Source organism: Drosophila takahashii, chromosome X, assembly GCF_030179915.1.
Source record: "Drosophila takahashii strain IR98-3 E-12201 chromosome X, DtakHiC1v2, whole genome shotgun sequence".
NCBI lineage: Eukaryota > Metazoa > Arthropoda > Insecta > Diptera > Drosophilidae > Drosophila > Drosophila takahashii.
Window position 1 is genome coordinate 4,242,908 of NC_091683.1, and position 16,797 is coordinate 4,259,704.

The 16,797-nt window shown below is 40.2% G+C and overlaps 3 protein-coding genes across 4 annotated transcripts in view; all 3 read left to right on the forward strand.

Annotated features, from left to right (window-relative positions):
* The first annotated feature begins 33 nt into the window (after window positions 1-33).
* Ankle2 (ankyrin repeat and LEM domain-containing protein 2) lies at window positions 34-8,827 on the forward strand. 2 transcript variants are annotated; one of them, XM_017140639.3, is made up of 9 exons: window positions 34-138; window positions 227-588; window positions 3,276-3,455; window positions 3,520-4,214; window positions 4,274-4,426; window positions 5,038-6,582; window positions 7,461-7,585; window positions 7,653-7,784; window positions 8,282-8,827. In XM_017140639.3, exons 2-9 carry the CDS (start codon window positions 393-395, stop codon window positions 8,703-8,705), a joined length of 3,450 nt encoding a protein of 1,149 aa, XP_016996128.2. In that variant the 5' UTR covers window positions 34-138; window positions 227-392; the 3' UTR covers window positions 8,706-8,827. The 2 variants fall into 2 exon arrangements, with proteins under 2 accessions (XP_016996128.2, XP_070075407.1); XM_070219306.1 differs by lacking the exons at window positions 34-138; window positions 227-588 and adding an exon at window positions 1,747-1,905.
* Window positions 8,828-11,346: 2,519 nt separating this feature from the next.
* On the forward strand, window positions 11,347-15,163 carry ppk23 (pickpocket 23). Its single transcript, XM_044395125.2, is given in 7 exon segments — window positions 11,347-12,025; window positions 12,374-12,673; window positions 12,736-12,817; window positions 13,214-13,496; window positions 13,551-13,689; window positions 13,756-13,966; window positions 14,040-15,163. Coding segments are annotated over 7 exon segments (1,752 nt in total). The 5' UTR covers window positions 11,347-11,648; the 3' UTR covers window positions 14,400-15,163.
* LOC108068126 (uncharacterized) overlaps window positions 13,843-16,797 on the forward strand; it is a 118,667-nt gene continuing 115,712 nt past the window's right edge. Inside the window, exon 1 of the mRNA XM_070219259.1 lies at window positions 13,843-13,966. The gene's annotated coding sequence lies outside the window, so the exon portion shown is untranslated. The remainder of the gene's footprint in view (window positions 13,967-16,797) is intronic.

The window sequence follows — 16,797 nt, forward strand, 5'->3', positions numbered from 1 at the left end:
CTGAAACGGTATATTTCGGTATTTACCGTCAAGCCGCCTCTGGTGTTTTTCATAGTTTGCGGCGCGGTCACACTGTTGTGCACATTTTTTGTTTGTTCGCGTTGCATTTGTTTGCACTTTTTTTTGGAAATAAGAGAGGTAAGCCCAATAAGTTCTGTGAACTTGACGAGCCGTGGAGTTCTACCGACTTGTTACATACCCATCATTCGGTTGGCCATCGTTACAGTGCGTGTTCCGTTTTGTGTTTTGCGTCTTTGTGGCACCCAGCAGCAGCAACAACAACAACAGCAACAGGAGCGAGAGAGCGAGGAGAGCAGAGTTGCCTGGAATTTCGTGATTTTACATTTGTTTTACCGTTTCGCATTGCATGGCATCCGCCATTATTCGCAAAGATGGCGATCTTTTTCGGGGTCTATATCCCAACCTCGAAGGCGGGCTCCATTGAGGGCCTGGCGTCCCACTGTGCTGGCTCCATAGCGGCGGTCAACAATCCTCCGGCGTCGTCGTCATCCGGATCTTCATCATCATCGCCGCCCGGTTCCGCGGAGGACAGCAATGCCGCCAAATACGAGGATCCCGACTATCCACGTAAGTAGAAGCGAGATGGAGAGAGTGTGTGTGCTAGTGTGTGTGTGTTGCGTTCCAGTTATTTGCCGCTTGTTGCTGTTGTGATACCCTGTAATCGCTGGGTAACTGGGTTTTCCAGGTCAGTTTGAAGTTCAAAATACCCTGCTTTATTTTTAGCATGGATTATAAACCATGGAGAATGAAATATAAAAAACAGTGATTTTATATTTACTAAAACTATGTACTTTTAAAATATTTACAGTTTCGGAATTTGGAATAGTTTTTTTTTGTTGGAAAGTCCATTTTTGTAAAATGCAGCTAAAGAACATTTTATACCTTTCTCAGTTAAAGTTCCTCAACCCACTAGCAACTTGAGCTCTCCAAGAGTTTAATCACCCTTCCATCTGGAATTTAGGGGTTTATTTCATCAGGGGATGCAATTTGCGGCTTATTTGACAGGAATATTCTTGATTAAATTCTTGGGTTCATTGTGCGCATTTTGTTTCTTGTCAATAACAAATTGGATTTTATTAGGTAAAAATCCCTTCTAAGCACTAAATATTATTAAAACACAGAAAGAAATTAAATCTATTATCCAGGGTATTCCCACTTCGGGATTCCCATATTATTTTGTTTTTGTTATTCCGCTCCATGACTAACTGCCCATGAAGAAGTGTCCATGTGTGTGTTTAAAACTTCTGAGAATTGAGTAAAAATAAAAAAAAATAAAATTAATCGGGGCTTGCGCAGCCATCTTGCTCGCACAGTCGATTTCCTTGTCTGGGAGCGGTCTTTCGATTTAATTATAAACAAATGGTGAACAATTGCAATTACCTGCTTAATTAGATGCAACTGTCCCGCTCTCGCTCGCTCACAGTCCCTCCTTCTCTCTTTAATCCAATTAAATGCGATTCGAAAACAATAACCGATTGGGGCGAGTTCATTCCACTTCCACATCCAATTCCCATTCCCATTCCAGGCAATGCCCAAAATGAATGCATTACTAGGACCTTGACCTGTCAGTTCATTCTTCCAGCAGTCGCACAGCTGCGGTCAAAATAGTAGATTCATATTTCAAAACAGTCTTCAAAACTTGTTTAATCCTAAAGATAATGTATACATTGGAATTGCTTTCAAAAACATCTATTCATCTAGTCTGGAAAAATAATAAAATCATTGTGTTTCTATATTTCTTTTTATTATATCCGTACTAAAATAGTAAAAACTATTAATACGAACGCAGCTTTATATCAGCCAGTACCCACCAAATTCTCCTCCTTTTTTAAAATTTTTTAGTGATATTTATACTGCAAGCTGCGAAGCAAGTACCCCAAAAAAGTGAGTGCGTGTACTTTTAGCGTCCCCGGGTCCAATATTTATATACCCCCAGCTTTGCCGGTTTGTGTTGTTGTGGGTAGTGTCTGTCCCTGTTTCCTGCCCCAGTCCCTTTCCCTTGTCCCTGTCCCTGTCCCTGTCTTTTGGCCCAAGTCAACAGTCTTTGTTAAAAAAAAAAAAGAAAACAAACGCGCAAAAAGAGAGCTACGAATCGGAAAGTCAATTCAAGTCGACTTATAGAATACCCTAAAGCAAACAAAATTAAAAAATAAGAATAGAAATACTTATTGCGATTGATTTAACACTCGAGTACCAGACAAACTGTTGTACCTATTTGTAAAACATCAAAAACGTACCTAAATGTAAAAACCTAGTTAACAGTGGTATTCAAAATGTACCTAGAATTTATTTATTAAACCATACCCCGTAAATAAAACCAAAGTTATCTCTGTTTACCCCATAAAATATAATTCCCCCAATTAGTGTCGAATTAATCTAATAGAAATTGTTTTATGCCCCACTATTTGAACTTTCATACGTACAATCTGTTAGTTCCACATGCTATATGTACCTGTATGTTTAGCTTTTATCAGATCATTGATTAGAACTACCATACCCCCAAGGCTGTGATGTTTTTGCCTCTAGTTTTATTTCTGTTTTTGTTTTGCTCGCACATTGCGAAGAGTTGAAAGTAAATTTAATTATGGCATACCCGCTAATTTCGAGAGGTAATGTTGAGAGGAAATATATGAACTGCCGCCTGTACACCCCAGCTGCGATCTAAATTTATCTGGCTTTTGTTTTTTATAAATTCAACAAGTGAAATGGGATAGTTTAGCAGTCAAAAGTGATCAAACGGTTTTAAAGGTGTTGTGCTAATGAAAAGTAAAATATGTAGGTACTCGAAATAAAATTATACAAATATTAAACTCATGGAATCATTTATAAAATATTTTTTTTTTATTTAAAATTTTACCTTATTTTGTTGTTGAGATTCAAACGTTTTTTTGTGTTTTATTTCTTTTAAATTTATTACGTTCGTTGTTAAATTTATAAGAAATAGCACCAACTTATGCTGGTTATCTTTAAAATCAGCGGCAATCTGAGACCAAAACTGCTGATACTCTCGATAAGGCAGGGCCTCGGAAAATTTGCCGGCGTTGTGCCAACAGCTGCGTCACACGCATGTAAACACCACCCACCCACGTCCCACCACCCAACGATTTTGTTTTGCTCACCAAAATCCTCGACTCGTGCGGCATTCGCCCCTCGTTCTCGTTATTCACTTATTCACCATTCGCCCAACCGATGGCGTGACCAGAAAAAAGCCAGCTCATTTATTAATGGTTTATTCCTCTCATCGCATTTTGCAGCCGATTCGCCACTGTGGCTGATCTTCACCGAGAAATCCAAGGCGCTGGACGTCCTGCGGCACTACAAGGAGGCCCGCCTCCGCGAATTTCCCAATCTGGAGCAGGCCGAGAGCTACGTTCAGTTCGGTTTCGAGAGCATCGAGGCGCTCAAAAGATTCGGCAAGGCCAAATCCGAAAGCAGTGAGTATAGAGGAGCTATTTAATATTTGCTTAGCTATATATATTAAATACTTATTCTTTTTAGAGCCCATTCCTTTAAGCGGCGGCAGTGGCAGCGGCTATAAGAGCTCCACGGACAGTTCGTATTCCTCCTCGCCGACGGGTAGCGGCAGTTCCTCAATGGGCAGCCTACTGCAGCTCAGCAGCTCGCCCACTTCATCGCCAAGCAGCCTCAGCAGCAGCAGCATCATTGTTAATGGCCGCCAGCATGTTCAGCAGCCACAACAACAGCAGCAGCAGCAGCAGGAATTATCCGGCGAGCGTCCTCCCTTCTGGGCGCCCACCAAACAGGAGCTGGTCGAGTTTCGCAAGCAAATCGAAGCCGGCAATAGGGAACGGGTCAAGCGGATCATTTGGGACAATCCCAGATTTCTAATAAGCAGCGGCGACAAGCCCACCAGCTTGAAGGAGGGCTGTCGCTACAATGCCATGCACATTTGCGCCCAGCACAACAAGGCCAGCATTGCCAAGCTGCTCATAGCGACCATGTCGGATCGCGAGTTTGCCCAGCTGTATGTGGGCAAGAAGGGCAGCTCGAAGATGTGCTCGGAGCTCAATCAGAGTCTGGTCGACTATTACCTCAATATGCCGGATAAGGCGCGTGGCGAGACGCCGCTGCACTTTGCCGCCAAGATGGGACATGTGGCGATGGTCGAGCTGCTCATTATGTATCCGGAATGCAAGTCACTGAGGAATACGGAGGGCAAGGAGCCGAAGGAAGTGAGTTAAGCTCACTTGTTTATATGTAATATAATAATTTTAACTTCTCTTAACCGCAGATCATCTGCCTGCGTAATGGGCAAGCGAGTCCTGTGACTATCGCCAAGCTGCAGCTGCTCCTGCATGATCCGCACTTTGTGCCCGTCATGAGATCTTCATCCAATGTGCTGCCCCCGAAAGTGGGTCAACCGTTCTCGCCCAAAGATCCGCCGGTGAGTGTCTGTCTATTTTAGATATTAGCACAGATATTGCTGTAATTATTATTTTAGTTATTTAAGCTAGCTTGCTAAATATATCAGGGACCGAAAAAACTTGTTATTGTAAATTTTTCTTAGAAAAAAATCTTGCACTTAGAAGGGTCCTAAAATATTTATAAATACACCACTATATTTATTAGCCATTGTAGTTTACAAATCCGTAATGATTTTTATTTTTTGATTTTTATAATAAAACTCAAAAAATAACTATTATTTGTTAATTTTTATTTAATTTTTGAAAAAATGAAATAATTAAAAAAAAACGTGCTAACCGTGTTTTATAAAACTAAAAATTTGTTAAAAAAGCCAACCGCTCATGTTTTGTAACTATATTTTTTTAAAATTTATTTTGAGTTTTATTTTGATCACGACGAATGACTTTTATGTGTCAACTTTTATTATAAAACTCAATAAAATAACAGTTATTCTTTGAGTTTTACTTTACAAATCCAAAAATAACTGTAAAAGTGAGATTTTTAAAATAAAACTTATAACAGTTAAGGTCCCTGAAATATATAGATAGATAAATAAATAGATAGATAGGTATTAATTCTTACTCCTTGTAGAACCTGCAACACAAGACGGACGAGTGCGAGGGACTCAGCGTGGACCTGACGATCAGTGCGCTGGCGGGGCCCATGTCCCGCGAAAAGGCCATGAACTTCTACCGCCGCTGGAAGACACCGCCGAGGGTCAACAGCAATGTGATGTCGCCGCTGGCCAACTCCCCATTTAGCTCGCCTGTGAAGGTGACGCCGAGTAGCCACTCGAGTCCTGTCCACGCGGCGGGACGCAGGGTGCTCTTTAGTCCGCTGGCGACGGCCACCAGCTCACCGAAACGTTCCTCGCATCCAGTGACCAATGGAGGCAACGACGAGTGCAACAACAACAATGATAATGTCAAGCCAGCTGCTGCTGCTACTGCTGGGTATCCGCTGGAATTCCCGGCCACACCCATACGCCAAATGAGACCGGATCTTTTTATGGCCTATCGCAACACTAGCATCGGCTCGATGGCCGATGAATCAATAGTCCTGGACACGAGTATTAGCATGAATACGTCGCTGAACGATAGCTTCCGCGAGAGGCACATCAAGAACACGGATATCGAGAAGGGTCTGGAGGTGGTGGGACGTCAGTTGGCACGCCAGGAGCAGCTGGATTGGCGCGAATACTGGGACTTTCTCGACTCGTTCGTCGATATTTGTATGCCCGATGGACTGGATCGCCTGGAGGCATATTTTGTGGAGAAGTCCGAACAGCGGGCAGAGAAATTGGAGACGGTGTGGAATTTTTCCCATCTGCATCAGTATTTGGATTTGATGTCGGGCGATCAGCAGCTGCGCAAGGACAGAAGTGCCTCAGCTGCCGCAGCGGCATCATCTACGCCAACCGCCGGGGTCATGACCCCGTACACATGCGTCGAGAAATCACTGCAGGTGTTCGCCAAGCGCATCACCAAAACGATGATCAACAAAATCGGCAACATGGTGTCCATCAATGACACGCTGCTCTGCGAGCTCAAAAGACTGAAATCGCTGATTGTCAGCTTCAAGGACGATGTACGCTTCCTGAGCGTCGACTTTAGCAAGGTGCATTCGCGCATTGCCCATTTGGTGGCCAGCTATGTGACCCATTCGCAGGAGGTTAGCGTGGCGATGCGTCTGCAGTTGCTCCAAATGCTACGCTCGTTGCGCCAACTGCTGGGCGACGAGGGCGGCCGGGAGCAGCAGTTGGGCTGCGTATGCGGCAGCCTGCTTGTGATGCTGGAGCAAGCGCCAACCACCGCCGTCCACCTGCCCGATACGCTGAAGACCGAGGAGCTGTGCTCGGCCGCCTGGGAGACGGAGCAGGGATGCGCCTGCCTGTGGGACGCCAATCTCAGCCGGAAGACCAGTCGGCGCAAGCGCACCAAGTCGCTGCTGGCGGCAGCCGCCGCTAGGACTCAGGAGCTGCAGGATACAGCGGCGGCATCGGCATCCACTGGAACCACCGCTCCTCTGCACGTTTCGCTGAGTTTGGGTGCCAGCAGCTTTGGAGCGCCGAGGGCGGCAGTTGTGGCGCAACAAAGCGACGACGAAGACGAGGACAGCGACAATGATGTTCCATTTGTAAGTCTATTAGAGCCCTGCATGAATGGATTCAACGAAATATTTTGAATTTTTTGTTTTATAAGAATGAATTAGGGCCGGTTTCTCGAGTGCCGGCTAACGTTTCTCGAACAGATAAAGTCCCTGCTAAGGCATTTTGGCTTTCTCGAGCATAAATGTGAGAGCTAACTTTGACAGGGACTCGGAGTCCCTGTTAAGCGTTTTCGGCTCGATAGAATGACAGCTGATTTCCCAAAGCCAACTATGAAGAAGAAACGAAATCACAGTTGACTTTTCCTTTGAATTATACCCAAACAGCTGATGAAATAATCGAAGCATGCCATTTTTTGCACTTCACAGTGCGTTAACAGCACTCTGTAATTGTTTCTCGTTCAGATAAATTAAAGCAGTCGAGAAAGCGGATTTGCTTTTACGAACAGTTTATCTGGTCTTTAAGTTTTTCGAACAGATAGCTATCAGGGACTTTGACAGGGACTCGAGAAAGCGGCCCTTAATTAGAATTTTGAGTTTAACAGAATTGAATGAATGAAGGGCATGAATTCCGAAATAATTCAAAGGACTATTTCTTTTGAAGAAGAAAGGGCCATCATTTTGTGATTAAATCTGCCTGAATTTGATTTACTAAAACATTGATTTGTTAAAAATTTTCCACTTATTGTTCTCAAAAGAAAACACAAAAAAATCTAGCAAATTCATAAAAATTATTCATTCATTCATTCAATTCGAAATGAATTAGAAAAACATTAAATTTATTTCACATAGAATTAAATTAAACAAATCAGACATTGATGGCATACTATGATAAAACAAAAATTGAATGATTCAGTTATCTATGATTATCTATTAAATAATTTCCCTAATTGTTCGTTCTCTTGCAGTTTGATTGTTCTACGAAATATGGTAGCAGCAGCGAGGATGAGGAGAACTTCCGTACGCCACCGGAGAGCATGTCGCCACGCATGTCCGTGGATCTGGAGCCGCGCTACGATTTGTTCATATTCGGGTGCGATTTTTTTACTGGATTTTTACTTCTACATAGTCCATAGCTAACTCTACTCCACTACTTGCAGAAACGAGCCAACCAAGCGGGATTTGGATGTGCTGAATGCCCTTTCCAATGTGGACGTTGACAAGGAGACACTGCCGCATGTCCATGCCTGGAAGACTGCCATGGAGAGCTTCTCCAGAGCTGAAATGAATCTGTGAGTGTGGGGCACCGATAATTAATAACTTGACTTTATACTTTGATGTCATATATTGTAGGACATTGAAAGGCTTGTATTGTATTTGCATTTGCTTTTGAATATCATTTATTATTATGATCTTTTGTAGACCTTTATTTATTTCATAGCCCATTACTTTATCTCTTTTTATTTTAGTTAAAAAATTTCTATCATTTTTTATTTAAATAGCATTTATTATTATTATGCTTTTTGTAGATTACTTAATTTTTTTTCTGTGCAATAATTCATTTTATTTTTATTATTTGTTGTGGAATTACCTTAACCATTTAATTTCTTTTTATTTTAAATTAAAATTTTTTACCATTTGGTATTTAAAAACCGTTTATTATTATGCTTTTTGTAGATTACTTTATTTTTTGTGTGTAATAATTCATTTTATTTTTTTATTGATTTTATTTGTTGTGGAACTAACTAAACCATTTATTTTAATAATTTGTCTGTCATTTCCTCAACAGCTTTCCATCGCCGAAGAACGTGAAGGTACAAAAGCCGGACCCCTGGTCACCGGGAACAAGTGCTAGCCACAACAGCCAGCCATCGCTGCATTCCAAGCGGCTCCTGGCGGCACCCAAACTGAATGCTGTGGCCGCCGTCGTAGCCGGAAGACGTGGCTCCGGCCCAGGACCGTCGACGCCGCCAATGCTGCCTCGCCTGCCGCGCACTCCGTCTGCCGCCAGTATTCAAGTTGTTCACCCAACGATCGCCGTGAATGGCGGCGGGTCCGTGGAAGCAGCTTCCCCTGCTGCTCCCCCGGCGGCGGCGACGCGCCCGTGGATATTTAAGACGCCACTGAACAAGGTTCGCGGATTGTTCAGCCAATATCGCGAGGTGGCCGTTGAGGATGAGCACACGCCGATCGGCGGTAGAATCGCCAATTGAAACCACAACCATTTTTTTTTTATAACATAAAAGCAGTGAAATAAAAGAATGAAATTAACATTTTGAATTATAAGCATAATTTAATGAATAATAAAGAATAATTTAATGTTTTTTTATGGAAATCCGTGTCTGGCATGGACTATTAATTTTAGCTTCTCACTTTAATTTTAACTTTTAATTGTTTTTAATTACCATAGAAATGTAGAAACTTTTTAATCTTTATTTTACTTGTAATTGTAATTTCCTTTTATTTTATTCTGCTACGAGTGCCAATTTATGTAATATCCTTTTATTTTATTCTGCTGCGAGTGCAAATTTATTTTGGAGTGAGGCTATATGTAACTGCGACTGCGACTAAAAGCGAAATTACCGCAACAAACTGTGGCAGAGGAGCTACGTAGAAAGCCATAAAAGCAATTACCATTAATCACATAAAAGGACGGACATAGTGGAATGGACACCTGGACGCAGGGTGGTGAGATCGGGGCATTCAAGGAACATTCTTCGCCACCGATCGATCTTGGTGCTCTGCTCCTCGATGCAATGCAAAACGAGAAACTGAAACCGCTCGTCGCAGGAGAAAAAAAAGGTAACATAAAAAGAATTTAAAAGAAAGGAAAGCAAAAAAAAAAAAGGAAAAAGGGTTTATCGAAGCCAGTATACCCATAGATTTTACTCCAGCTCATGGGGATCCCCTTCCTCGTTTACTCTCAATTTCTTATTTATGAGAATGCCCCCGACGATGGCAGCGCTGATTCTTGGCGTTCAGCGATCTTGGATTACATTGGGTATACCCGACATTCAACAGGTGTTGGTTGTCTGTCTATATACAAACTTGGGACTGATTATTTTATCCTTATCCTTTTATCCTTTAAATATAAATATTTCTAGATTTGCCCATTTAATTTATTGAGAATTTAAATGATCAAATTTCTGAAGGAAAAAATCATAGCCATTATCGGTAAACAATATATTCGAAATATATTTTTTAATTCCTTAAGCCTGTTATTAAAAATAAATATTTCTATCTTTCCTCATTTAATTTATTTATAATTTAAATTATCATTTCTTAAGGACAAATTCATAGCCATTATCAGTAAACAATATATTTTAAATTAATTTTTTAATTCCCTAAACTTTTTAGCAATCCAACAGGGTATAATTGTATCGTAACCTTTCCTCCACTTTGGTATCTTTTCATTTTCTGCTCCTCTTCTTTTGTCAACTGGAGCAGAAGGGGTTGGGGCAGAGGCGGGGGGTCTAAAGGGTCCAGAGAAGGGGCGAACAAATTTGTTGCAATTGCCGTTTCGCTCAGTGGTCGGGCAACTTTTCAATGGCAGGCCTTTGACAAATGATCGCTGATAAGAAGCCGAATCGAGGGAGAACGCTAAAAGCGAAACAAATTGAGAGGCTATAAGGCGGGATTTTGGTAGGGGGGCTTTCAGTTTTGGCCCATAAGTGGGTCGCAATGCAGGCCTAGTATCAAAGATTATACAATAAAAAGAAATATTAAGTATAGCACATTTTAGTGAGAAAACTGAAATTCCAATATATATATTAATTATATAATATTATATTATATAGTTTAGTATTATTTGTATAGTTCCCCCCTTTTTTTACTTTTCTTTTACCGCAGGTGCTGCCTGAGATCCTTGGGGTTGGCTAATTTATGCTAGGGTCCGTTAGGATTTTCTCTAACCCCACATGGACACCTCGAGTTTAATTTAAATTCTAAAATCAATAGCCATGAAAATTGTTTTATTTTTGCTTGATATATCCAACAGTTTCCTTAATCCACAAATATATATCCCAAAATAAAATATGCAAAACCTTGCGTACGTAGGGTTAATGCGGGGTAAAAGGAACTCCATTCGACTGGCGCCAGTGGCTTCGATTATCTGACCACCGCCATCAGGGTCAACTCATTCCAGCAGTTCTTTTGTTTGCCCAAAAAACCCCAAAGTCCCGAAAATCCAAAACCTCTTTGTGAAACTTGAGAACACTCAACGATTAAGGAAAAAAAAGAAAAAATTAAAATAAATAAATAAAAAAGGGAAAGAGAGGGCGAAAGAGCGAACAAAGAGAGTCTGGGCCGTGTCAGAAGTTCACACAAAACTTGTGAAGTTTCTCCGATCCTTGGAGTGAAGTGGCTTATCCCAATCCCCATCCACATATAGGAATATGCGATTTTTTGCAAGGAATGCAAGGCGGCGCCGGAAGCTGTTCAGACAGGCTCGACCAATTAGCCAGCCATTTATCCATTTAACCATTTAACCAGCTGCATTCGGTAGCATTCGGACTAACCCACAATTGCGCAGGACTTTTACTTTAATCCTTGACCTTAATCTATTCGGTTTCGGGGGGTTACGTAAAGTTGGTAAGGACTGTACATTTTTTTAGAACAGAATTGTATTTTCATTTTAAATTTATATTTGGATTATATCGCAATTAAAGTTTAAAGTATTATAATTGTTAAAAAATATTTATCTAAATAAAATCTTTTTAAAACCTTGCCTCACTTAACTACATTTCTTTTAGAATTTTAAAAATGCTTCTTGTAAAGGTTTCAATTTTGCAATATTTAATTTAAAAACATTTTATTAATATTTTGTACTCATTACGATGTCAGTATGTCAGGGTTCACATACGGTAGATCTAGATAGACCATGTTAACTGCCCCGATTCGAGGGAACAGAACAATCAGAGGCATGCGAACGGGCATTACATAAACAATGAAAGGCTTTTAGGACCCGCCAAATAAATGGAACCGCACGCAGGTCGACTAATGAGCATCGATTTCGAGTTTTCGGGCAATGCATATTCAGGATTCAAGGATTCAGTCTAAATGTTGACTTCGAATCGGACGCCAGGGCATCGATTTTAGTACATAGGTTCAATTCGATTTCAAGGGCCCCGAGGGCGAGCGATGTTCCTGAAACGGAAATGCCGCAAGAGAAACGCCATCCGCCGGAGTCGCGGAGGCAACGTGGCCTCCAGACATTGGTCATCTTTCGGCGCAGCCTCATCTATCAGACAAAGGAGTTCTTCCAGAACTCGACGCTCCACGGAGTGCGTTATATCGCCGAAACGGGCCGCCCCATTGGCGAGAAATTCATGTGGTTCTGTTTCACATCGATCGGTGCCGTCACAGCGCTAGTCATCATCATGAGCCTCTGGGAGAAGTTCCAGACCAATCCGACCATCACGGGCCTGGACACGGACTTTCACAACCAGAACGTGGTCTTTCCCACCACCGTCGTCTGTCCGGAGGCAGCCTTTGACCATGACAAGACCTATGAGAAGGTCTACAATACACTGGCGTGAGTAACTTAGCCTTAACTTTAACATAAATGTAAACGCGAATTCTTTAGATTCTGTTTTAATATGATCTCTTCTTAAAGCAGTTCATATTATATTTTCCTGAACGTTTTCTTATCAGTCTTAAGCCTCATTTTTTATTATTTTATAAATATTTTATTTTTTATAATATATTACTATTTTTTCTTTAACATAAATGTAAACGCGAATTCTTAAGATTCTCTTCTGTAACCCGTTCCAATAATATTTTATATTATCTTTGAATAATAATGATTTACTTAATAGTCTTAAGGCTCAATATTTATTATTTTACAAATATATATTACTATTTTCTGTTTAACCCCATCAAGGAACTACGACGAGGCCCAGGCTCAAATGTATACCCCATTCCTGCGACTGCTGACCTCCTTGAACTTCGAGAGCATCCGGGATGCCAAGGTGCTGTCCCAGTCGATTCCGCAGAATCTGCTCGATGCGAGCACTATCCGGGAATGGGCCTTCGAGGGACATATCAGCTGCGAGAGCACCTTCGTGTCCTGCAAGTATCGCGACGAGGAGATACCCTGTTGCGACCACTTCGAGCCCATTTACACAGAGCACGGCTTTTGCTACGCCTTCAACAGTCGCTTCAAGTCCACGCCCACCGAAGAGTGAGTTTCTAGATCTGAGTTGGTCTGTTCCGATCTGATTTGGGGTTTTTCTATTATTGCAGTGTCAAGACCGGGGCACCTCATGATCTCTACGAAACCGACAAGAAGTGGGCGCTCTTCTTTGTGCCCAATAGCACTGCTAGTGTAAGTTGTTGTTTACAAATTACATAAAATACTTAACCAATGTACCCGCGAATTCTTTCATATGATTTAAGAAAATTAAAAAAACAAAAGCCAATTTAATACACATATTTACTTTTATGCAACCGCGAATTCTTAAGCATCATTACAACCCACTTTGACCTCAATGTAAGCGCGAATTCTTCAGCTTCATGTGATTCCCAGAAATTCTTAACTAAAGCCAATTTGATACAAATATTCTTTAGAACAGTGTGAACGCGAATTCTTAAGCATCATTACGAGCCACTTTGACCTTAATGTAAGCGCGAATTCTTGAGCTTCATGTAACCGCGAGTTCTTCAGCTCTTCTCTTACCAATTCTAGTAATATTTTTTATTCTAATGCCTAATCATCGAATAGATCTTTATATTCTCAAACGAGGAGTACTTCGGTTCGGATTTCAATGCCCAGATCGATTGGTCGGAGCCGCAGCTGGTGGAGGTGAGGATCTCGAAGAAGAATACCTACACCACGGACGATGCCCGCCAGCTGTCCATTGGGCAGAGGAAGTGCATCTTTAGCGACGAGGTGAAGCTCAACTATTTCCCGGATGCGTACACCTTCTCCTCCTGCATGAAGCAGTGTCGCATGAACAAGGCCATCAAGCTCTGCAAGTGCAATCCGCCCTTCTACAAGCCCATTGGTGTTATATACTTGATAATTCGAATTATATGTTGTTAATCCTTGATTTTCGCAGCAAATGTGCCCATGTGCACGGTCAAAGATTTCGATTGTCTCGATGAGTTCAAGACGAACATCACGAATATCAAGGACTGCCTGCAATGCGAGCTCAGCTGCTCGAAGACGGTCTTCAATATTGATAAGCTCTTAAAAATGTGAGAATATTTGAATATTTTTGTATCTATTTTTGATTAGTAAACGTAATTTATTTTGTTCTACAGAGTAGATCGACCAGAAGCCGCAGGTGTGCTGGTGGAGTTCCTCACCTGGCCGATTATTCGCTATAAGCGTGAGGTCCTTTTCGGATGGGTGGATCTGCTGGTGTCCTTTGGCGGAATCGCGAGTCTTTTTCTCGGATTCTCACTGCTTTCGGGCGTGGAGATTATATATTATTTTACTTTGCGCGCCTGCTGTATGGTCTATAAAAATCGGGTGAGTTCCAGTACCTTTCTTTTATTTCAAAGTACCATCAGAGGTTATTCCAAGTTTTTTTTAATACATATAGCAAGAGCTATATGAGATCGAGGAGCAAATCCGTCGGGAGCCACCGCCCAAAATAGACTTGAAATTGACTTTAAAATCGCACTCAAAGCCAAAGGTTGGGGACTTGCCCCATTCGGCGGTGCTGAAGGTAAAACCAGCGGAGGAAAGCGCGGAAAAACCAAATCCTTTGGGGGGCTATCAGAGGAAGGTTCGTCCATTTAAATACCTAATTGCGATAGACTAAAATAGAAACAAATTTCAGGACTATTCAATCCAGACAAAGAACTATTATAAAACACCTAAAGTCTTGCCCGACTATGGATATACAAGTAATACGAAAAATCCTTGGACAACTTACGATCACTCGCAATATATGCCCTAATAAAAATTGTTTTTTTTAATAAAAACTAAATTATTAACTTACCAAAAAAAAATACTGCGGCAAATGCAATAACTCTGCTTTAAAACTGGATATTTTAAACAAGAAATGCTTAAGGATACAAATAATCAAAATAAATTCTTTGAGTGCAATATTAAATCGATTAAACAACAAGTAAAATATTCTATGAGAACTAAACAACAAGCAACCGATATATTAATATCCAAAAAGTTAAAAAAATAAATTAAACATACAGCTGTGTTTTAAATAATGTTGGTAATATTACTTTTATTATTATTAAAACTATTATAAAGAACATTATCTTGATAATAGCATTGAATGTTTTAAATTGATTTTTTAACTGATAAAATTGATTTTTTAATTGATAAATACATTTTTGTTTTATTTTGAAATGTTCTCCATATCTTTCATATATACATACGAATATATATATTTTTTAATATTCCATAATTTAATAGCAATATTAATTTGAACACAGCTGTGCATAAAAGTATCTACAAATAACATTTTAGCCCGCGAGGAACATAATCAGCTTCCCATGCACCAGCCGCTGCGAAAAGTGAGCACTTGTATCTTGTAGTTTACTTATTTTTTTCCAATCTATATATATATATATATATTATGTAGCACCCACATATATGTATATGTGCACCAGCAATAAAGAAATATATCCGCTAGTGAAATACTTTCGACTGCCGCTGGAATGTTTCGATGGATTTTGCTCCCAATTAAACTTCAGTTCTGTGTTGCATACTTAGCGGCTCCCCGGGTTCACTGCACCATGGTGGTTAAAAGGGGGGGAGTTGGGTGGTAAACTAACCGCTGAACCATCCACCCAGCTACATCTGTGGCTCCCAACCCGAAACCCAAACCCAAACCCAAATACCCATGGCATTCAGCCACAGCTCAGCAAAGGCGAAAAGCATTTTTCAGTTAACATCGTTGCTGGCTCATTGTTAATTCCGCCTAGTGTTGCCTCGCTATTAGTGCTAAAATAGCTATCCTCCTTTAATTTATATTCTTATTGATTGGTATAATCAAAAAAATTTTTTGGTTGCATACTTTTTAAATGTCACATTTCCTAGGACTTTTTACTTTTCTACTTTTACCTATTTTGGATTTATCAAGGGTTCTATCAGTTGTGGGGGGATTTCAGAAAAACTTTTTTTGTGTTGCATACTTTTTGAATATCACATTTCTTTGCACTTTTTATCCGAGTGTAGGGGACTTATCCCTTAATTCAAAACTACTTAAATGACACTATTAAATTTGTTGTGCATTAATTATAAAATAAAAATGAAATATTTTACCGCTTTTTTAAATAACATTTTACATTTTAAATAATTATTATATCACTATGAATATCAATATTAATTGATAATTGTAATTGGGTTTTTACTTTAAAAAACCGATGTTTATTTTATATTTATTCCTAACTAGCTATAATTACAGCACTGATAGGGACTAGAAAGAGAGAGGGAGTGTGGAAGGGAGACGGGAGGCACGACAGACTCCCATAACGGCCAACAGGTGGAGCCAGGGTGGTCGTAGTCGTAGTTGTAATTGCAGTTGTAAGCCGCGTAGTACGCAGCAAAGTCTGCTTTTCCGCTTTTCCTCTTTTCCCTTTTTTTCCGAGGAATGGGGCTTTCAACTGGGCGTGTGTTTTGCCAGCCTCGCTTTCAATTTGCACGATTTCCCCCGTACCATTTGCATATTTCTGTGAATGAATCCGCCGCATAGTTTGTATTTTTTGTGCAAAAGGGAGGTTTATGTGGCCAGGATTAAGATGCAGCGATCGCTCTATGACCCCGTCGTCAAGGATTAAAAACCAGCGCAGAATTTAAAGGGATATAAATAAACAATGAAAACATAAATAAAAAGAAGTCGGCACGAGTGAGCCAAAGAAAACCAAAAAACAATTAGGGCCTGTTAACTGTTAAACGGGCTTGTTGACAATGCACACACACGCCCACAAATAAATAAGCCAACATACATGGATGCACGGAGAAAAATAATGCTCAGTTATAGTCAATTTCTTTCTTTATCTTACATTTTAAAAAAGTAAAAAGATATGTTTTTCGAAAAAGGTTAAGATTTTTAAAATTTATAGAAATTGTTTCTTCAATTAATTTATAAATTTGGAAACAATTGTTCCTTATTTAAATATTATTTTTGAAATTATTTCATTAAAATAAAATAACTTAATGAATTCCTTGTTTTGTTAAATATTTTTTGCAGTGCAATTGCATGTATAAATAAATTTAACAAAAGTTAATTGAAATAAGCAAGTTGAGAGCGTTGTTTGCATACTCCTAAAAAGAGAAAAATACATTTTCAAATCTTTTGCCTTTACTCTTGTCCCCCCTTTTTCGCCGAAAAA

Coding starts and splice junctions, on each gene's coding strand:
- Ankle2 (XM_017140639.3), top strand. CDS start 393: ATGGCGATCTTTTTCGGGGTCTATATCCCAACCTCGAAGGCGGGCTCC. Junction 589..3,275: donor CGAGGATCCCGACTATCCAC/GTAAGTAGAAGC, acceptor CGCATTTTGCAG/CCGATTCGCCACTGTGGCTG. Junction 7,586..7,652: donor TACGATTTGTTCATATTCGG/GTGCGATTTTTT, acceptor CACTACTTGCAG/AAACGAGCCAACCAAGCGGG.